Source organism: Myotis nattereri (genome assembly GCF_964212035.1).
Source record: "Myotis nattereri genome assembly, chromosome: X".
NCBI lineage: Eukaryota > Metazoa > Chordata > Mammalia > Chiroptera > Vespertilionidae > Myotis > Myotis nattereri.
Genome location: NC_138078.1, coordinates 76,583,400 through 76,590,968, shown reverse-complemented (window position 1 = coordinate 76,590,968; position 7,569 = coordinate 76,583,400). Strand labels below are relative to the sequence as shown.

The following is a 7,569-nucleotide window of genomic DNA, read 5'->3' as shown; positions in this document are numbered from 1 at the left end:
ACATGCCTGATTTGAGGGCTCAATCCCCAGTAGGGGGCATGCAGGAGGCAGCCAATCAATGATTCTCTCTCATCATTGATGTTTCTATCTCTTTCTCCCTCTCCCTTCCTTTCTAAAATCAATAAAAATATATTATAAAAAAAAGAAATAAGACCCAGCAATTCCTCTCCTGAGTATATACCTGTAAACCTCAAAATCATGTATTCATAAAGATATATGCACCCCTATATTCATTTCAGCATTATTCACGGTGGCCAAGATATGCAAACAACCAAAGTGTCCTATGATGGAGGACTGGATAAAGAAGAAATGGTACATATACACAATGGAATACTACTAAGCCATAAGAAAGGATGAAATGTTGCCATTTGCAACAACATGGATGCACCTTGAGAACATTATGCTAAATGAAATAAGTCAGTCAGAAAAAGCTAAGAACCATATGATTTAACTCATATGTGGGACATAAAACTGAAACTCATGAACACAAACAGCAGTTTGGTGGTTGCCAGAGAAAAGGGGGTGAGGGGAAATAAGAGTTCTAATATATAGTGATGGGAGTGGATTTGACCTTGGGTGGTGAGCACATAGTGCAGTGTGCAGATCTTGTAACATAAAAACCCACACCTGAAACCTATATGCTCATGTTTACCAATGTCACCCCAATAAATTTAATAAATAACAAAATAAATAAATAACCTGAAAATTTTTGATTGAATGGGTCTAAAACATAACTTATGATGCTATATCCAACATAGTAATAACAGATAAATAATATAAGACAAATAGAAAACTTTGTCAACAAATACATTTTTGAAATGAAACCTGAAAATATAGTCTCAAATTCTAACTTGTCAAAATTTGAGAACATTAAAATGGTAAAAGGCTGCCATCTTCAGGGTTGTCTAGGCTAATTTGTTCTAAAAATGTTTTATATTCTGTATAGAATATACAATTTGCTTATCTTGGTGATGTTAATATAATGTATTATAGAAGCTACTTACTGTGTATATATGATATAAAGATATTATCTACATTAGTAAAAGAGAAAGATGCAAATTAACCATCACTCCATTTCTCCGCCACTCTGCTACACTACACAAGCCATGCCCACCAGCCAATCAGGAGCAAGTATGCAAATTAACCCAACTAAGATGATGGTGGCCACAAAGCTGGAGCGAGCAGGAGGCTTGGGTTGCCCCCAGAGATGGAGGAAGCCAAGCTTCCCGCCTACCCTGGCCCACTCTGGGCTCTGCTCAAGGCTATAAAATTTCAATTATAGAAGATAAATAAATCCCAGATACCTGCTTCCAGCCAGCCAAAAAAAAAAGAAAAAAAGGAGAGGCTGGGAGCTTGAGTCACCTGGGGGCAGGGCAGGCCTGAAAACGACCATCAGCCCCTCACCCAGGCTGGCAAGGCACCCCAGTATGGACCCCCACCCTGAAGGGGGTGTGGCCAGCCTGAAAACAGTCCTTAGCCCCTCACTCAGGCTGGCCACACCCTCATGGGGTGAAGGTCCCCACTGGGGTCTTGACCAGCCTGCAAACAGTCATCAGCCCCTCACCCAGGTTGGCCAGGCATCCCAGTGGGGACCCCCACCCTGAAGAGGGTGTGACCAGCCTGAGAACAGCCTTCATCCCCTCACTCAGGCTGGCCAGGCATCCCAGGGGGACCCCCACCCTGGTTTGGGACACACTTTAGGGCAAACCAGCCAGCCCCCACCTGTGCACCAGGCCTCTATCTATCTAATAAAAGGGTAATATGCTAATTATTCAGATAGACAGGAAGTCTTCCAGACAAAGCTGCGGTGGTGGGGCCTGAGGCAGAGGTGGTTAGGGGTAATTAGGCAGGCAGGCAGAATGGTTAGGGGTGATCAGGCAGGCAGAGGAACAATTGGGGCAATCAAGCCAGCAGGCAGAGGCAGTTAGGGGCAATCAGGCAGGCAGGCAGAGGTGGTTAGGGGTGATCAGGCAGGCAGGCAAGCGGTTAGGTGCCAGCAGTCCCGGATTGTGAGAGGGATGTCTGACTGCCAGTTTAGGCCCAATCCCGCAGGGGGATCGGGCCTAAACTGGCAGTCAGATATCCCCCAAGGGGTCCCAGATTGGAGAAGGTGCAGGCCGGGCTGAGAGACCCCCCCACCCCTGTGCACAAATTTGGTGCACCAGGCATCTAGTCCTATATAATAAAAAGGTAATGTGCAAATTGACCCTAACTGCAGGATGACTGGTCACTGTGACACACACTGACCACCAGGGGGCAGACGCTCAATTCAGGAGCTGCCCCCTGGTGGTCAGTGGGCTCCCACAGAGGGATCTCTGTTCAGCCACAAGCCAGGCTGACGGCTGCCAGCACAGTGGTGGTGGCAGGAACATCTCCTGCCTCCTCAGCAGCACTAAGGATGTCCGACTGCAGCTTAGGCCTGTTCCCCGCTGGCAAGTGGACATCCCCTGAGGGCTCCTGGGCTGCCAGAGGGATGTCTGACTGCCAGTTTAGGCCTGTTCCCCCGGTGAGCGGGCTTAAGCCAGCAGGTGGACATCCCCTGAAGGGTCCCAGACTGTGAGAGGGCACAGGCCAGGCTGAGGGACCCCTCCACCCCGAGTGCACAAATTTTTGTGCACCGGACCTCTAGTCTATAATAATAAAAGCATAGTATGCTAATTAGACCGGACAGCCAAATGACCTTCCAGATGTCATTCTGGTTGTCCTTCTGGATGAAGCCGCCTTCTGGATGATGCAGAATTGGTTAGGCAAGCGAGTGGTTACAGGTGATCAGGCAGGCAGGCAGAGGTGGTTAGAAGCAATCAGGCAGGCAGAGTGGTTAGGGGCAATAAGGCAGGCAGATGAGTGGTTAGGGGCAATCAGGAAGGCAGGCTGGCTAATGGTTAGGAGGCAGCAGTCCTGGATTCTGAGAGGGATGTCCGACTGCCAGTTTTGGCCTGATCCCACAGGGATCCCTGCCTAAACCAGCAGTCAGACATCCCCTGAAGGGTTCCGGATTGCAAGAGGTTGAAGGCTGGGCTGAGGGACCCCCCAACCCGCGTACACAAATTTTGTGTACCAGGCCTCTAGTTATATATATAAATATATTTTAATCCTAACCTGAGGATATGTTTTTTTATATATAAACTAGGGGCCCCAGTGCATGAATTCTTGCATTTTAAAAGGGACTCTGGGCAGCAAGGCTGTGGTGGGCATGGAGGTGTGTCTCAGCCCATCCTCCGTGCTCCTGCCCAGCCTCTCCCACTATGGCCCCCCAGTCCCCTCTCTGCTGATTGCCCTGCTCCCACTGCTGCAGCTCCCACACACTGATGCTCCCATGCACTGAAGGTGCTGGCCCTGCTAGCACTCACTGACGGTGCAGAGTGATTGGGGCTGGTGCCAACAGCAGGTACAAACAGGGCCAGTGCCGTCAGTGGGTACTAGTGGTGGCTGCTGCCCCAATTTGCCCTAAGGAGCAGGGGGAGGTGGAGAAGCCCTGAGGGTTAATCAGGGCCAGCAGCAACCACTTGCCCCTGCTGATGGCACTGAGCGATCGGGACCAGCGCCGGGTGCCAGCAAAAGGTGCGAGCAGTGGCTCTGACACTGGCTGCGGGTGCAAGCAGGGCCATTGCCAGCAGTGGGTGAGAGAGGCAGCTGCCAGCCCCGATCGCCCCTGAGGAGCAGGGGAGGTGAAGTCCTGAGAGGTGATCAAGGCCTGCAGCCACCGCTCACACTCGCTGACGGTGCTAAGCAATTGGGGTTGGCGCTTGCAGCTGGTGTGAGTGGCAGCTCCGGCACTAGCAATGTGTACAAGCGGGACCGGCACCAGTAGCAGGTGCAAGAGTCAGGCAGGACCATGGTATGTGGGAGCAAAGAATTTTCAGTAACCACTAGATGCTTGCCCCAATGACAGCGATCAGCACCTTGGAAAGGTGCCCCCGCTCACCTGCTCCACTATCCGGCTGTGGCTGATGCCCACCATGTTCCGTGCTCTGCCACCTGCTGCCAATGCCAACCATGTTCTATGTATGCCCCCTAGTGGTCAGCGCATGTCATAGTGACCGGTTGTTCAGATGTTCAGTTGTGAGGTTGTTCCACAGTTCAGTCTATTTGCATATTAGGGATATATATATATATATATATATATATATATATATATATATATTTGTTTTAGAGAGAGAGAGATGAAGGAAAAGAGAGGGAGAGAAACATCAAACAGTAGCCTCCTGTATGTACCCTGACTGTGGATCAAACCCACTACCTAGGTATGTGTCCTTTTCGGGAATCAAACCCACAGTCTTTCAGTGTATAGGATGATGGTCTAACCAACTGAGCCTGCACCTATATTTTAAAAATATAATGTTTTGTGAAGGAATTCTGAAAATTACTAATACAAAGAAATAAAATACGTGCTTGTTCCGGTGTCTTTGAGAAAAAGTAAATATACCTGTGTGGATGTTGAGCTTATGAATTTTCAAAGACAGAAAACTCAATCCTTTTAAACATTGAAGTTACTCATCCATCTTTCCCAAGGTAGAAGATTGCCTTCTCTCTCTATAGAAGTTGAGAATAACTATCAAGTGCCAGAGAAAGATATATCTAGGTTTCTTTATTTTAGGTTCTTCTGATTTCACTATTATGATTTAATTATGATTCTCATTTGTCATTTTTTAAACCTTAGCTCAATATAAACTTTTGTGTATATGACAAAAATGTGAATAGTTTATTTTGTTTTACATTTAAATCATATTTTCAATTTTCTACAAGTTAGCAGCTCAAATGTGGATTCTATAGATGGTAATATGACAGTGATAAAACCTACTTTTAAAATCCAATTGTTATTTTTACTTTATCCTCAGGAAAAATGCAGAACAAAATAATTTTATTTTACTTCTCATGTTTTATATTTTTGTAAAAATGTGTGTAATATCTCAATTTCTTTCATATTAAAATTCAAATAGCATATTTTTTAAAGGAAGAAACATTTGATTTAGTTGCTTGAGTTGTCTCAATCAGTTTGTTTGTTCTGAATCACTGCTGACACTGAATAATTGTAGCTGGAAGTAGCAAATTTGCCTCCAGATTAAAAAAAAAAAAGACATTTGTTAGATACAACCTAAGTATCCTCTGCTTCGTGAGAAATTAGAATTTATTTAATACAATATAACTATAGATTAAATATTTTACACATATATACTTATTAAATAAGGCATAATATGTAGCAAACCTCCCATTGAAGTAAATTCAAATTATATTATTTTATTATAAGAGCACATGCTTGCTAAATGTGTGACCTAGGAAAGTGATTTTTTGGGAAACTTTCTATCCATCTAAGTTTACCATAAAGATACATACATGTAAGATTATTGTGAAGATTAACCAACACATACAATGATTCTAGCATAGTGCTTCATACATAATGAATTACCAATTAATGTAAGTTAATATAATAAAGATGAAGTTATGAAGTCTGTCTTTAAACTTTATGACTATATAGATCAAATGAAAGAAGAGGTACAGCAGTTTGAACTGCAAGTAGCAAGATAGGAGACTCCTTAAATATGTGTGTATATTTGTGCAGATATGTATGGGTGAAAGTAAAATTTTAATTGTAATGGTAGGCATTGGTGAAGAACCTATCCAAGAAAATAAAATATTATAGTTGTATGCTTCCAGTTTAATATTTTTTCAAGTCTATCTCAATTATTTCACTTCTATCACATTATTTTTGAATTTATTTTTAATTATCAAAATTGTTATCTAAACATAGCACATTTATAATACTTGAACATTTTTTCCCTAGATGCAATGTTTTCTACTTCGTTGTAATCATACAATGCAACTTTTAATGACTTTAAAATGATTTTATTGCATTATTGGAAAACATTTCAGATATTAAATTTTGCAGCCTGTAGAAACACCTGGTAGGGCTTTGTCTAACTCTCTAATATATCTGCTATCATAGTCAGGTCTTGGAATCTGATATTAACAATATTTCTATAAACAGAAATGGTTGTTAAGAAAATACTAACGTTTTCTTAGTTCATTTCCTGACTAAAACAGATCAGGGGCCTGATATTCTGATGCTCTGTTTGTAATAGCACAGTGTAAAGAGCAATTTCCTTATGAGTTTTTCTTCTCTTCTCAAGGTGTTTCTTTTTTATGTATCCTATTATATTATATTTGTATATGCAACTCCATTTAACACTACTAAAATTTATGTGCATGCAATTTTGTCTCAATTTGGTAGCCAAATTACGAATTTTAAATATTAAAACTTTTTAAATCACCCCAATTGAATTTAATTTCCAAGAAAGTTGCAAGAATGCTGTCTAAATTCAACCAAACTGTTGAAAATACTCCCACAAATGGGACATAGGTATTTCCAACCATTATCAGTTGTTATGATAATCACCCTTATGTAATAACGTGATCTCAAATGATCCTCAGAAGCTCTTTTAGTAAATCTGTTTTCCAATTGGGTCCGTGGGACACCAAACACAGGTCTCACAAAAATGTGAAATTCCATCTTCCTTTTAGTACCAGTTGACTTGGATACTATGTTTAATGCTATTCTCTCACTGAGGGGATAGTAGTAGTACACCCTCATAGGTCTTCCAAAGAGTATCTCTCTTACCCTGTGGTTGAGAACATTTGGGCGAACAACAAATGCTACATACTTTTGCTTTATCCACTTGGTATTTTGAGGGAGATGTCTCTCACACAAGTGACGAAGAACCATTCTTCTCCTCTCAGAATGGTTAATAAATGAGACTCTCCATGGAATTGAGAACTGGTAAGGAATTTTGTAATTTACATTGATATAACACATATCACTTATTTTCCTCTGAATTTTTCCTGAGTGAAGTCTTGCTCTATTAATTACAGGCTTTTTTTTTTATTAATTTTTACTAGTGGTATATTCAGATGGGTAAATGTCCCTAATCCTGACATGAGAGAGATCCATTTCCTAGGAATGGGAATCTGAATTAGAAGGGATTCTTCTTTTAAATCTTCTTGAGCATCTTTTTGGTTCATCTCTACTTCAAGCTTATTTTCTTCTGCTGACTGAAGAACAACATGCCCCTGGGAGGTTGGTATGTCTAACTCCCTGTTCATTAGGTTGCTATCATTCTGAGAAATCATATTAGATTCAGGCTCTATATCTGTACTACAGTCATTTGAAGCCTCATTTTTCTGAATTTTTGAGAGCATTATCAGCTGCATCACTTTCTTCTTTAATAGGAGAAGTCATCCTGGGTTCTATTTATAAGAAAAAAGACAAAGGTCTATTAAGTTGAGGAATGCTTTAATTCATATGAGGTCGGTTATTTAGTTCTGGCAAAAGGCATGTGGATATGTTATTCCTGAGTTCTTCATACTTTAAATACACATATTTTCTCACACGTTTAATACCAAAGTTACAGATCAACAAAATAAAATAAGGAACAGTAAAAACTGAGGGCAGCCGAAACCGGTTTGGCTCAGTGGATAGAGCGTCGGCCTGCGGACTGAGGGGTCCCAGGTTCGATTCCGGTCAAGGGCATGTACCTGGGCTGCGGGCACATCCCCAGTGGGAGATGTGCAGGA

The 7,569-nt window shown here is 42.1% G+C and overlaps 1 protein-coding gene across 1 annotated transcript; it reads right to left on the bottom strand.

The window, feature by feature from the left end:
- Positions 1–6,280: 6,280 nt before the first annotated feature.
- CPXCR1 (CPX chromosome region candidate 1) lies at positions 6,281–7,234 on the bottom strand (the record flags this gene model as incomplete). Its single annotated transcript, XM_081081652.1, is given in 3 exon segments — positions 6,281–6,772; positions 6,892–7,170; positions 7,172–7,234. Coding segments are annotated over 3 exon segments (834 nt in total).
- Positions 7,235–7,569: the final 335 nt, after the last annotated feature.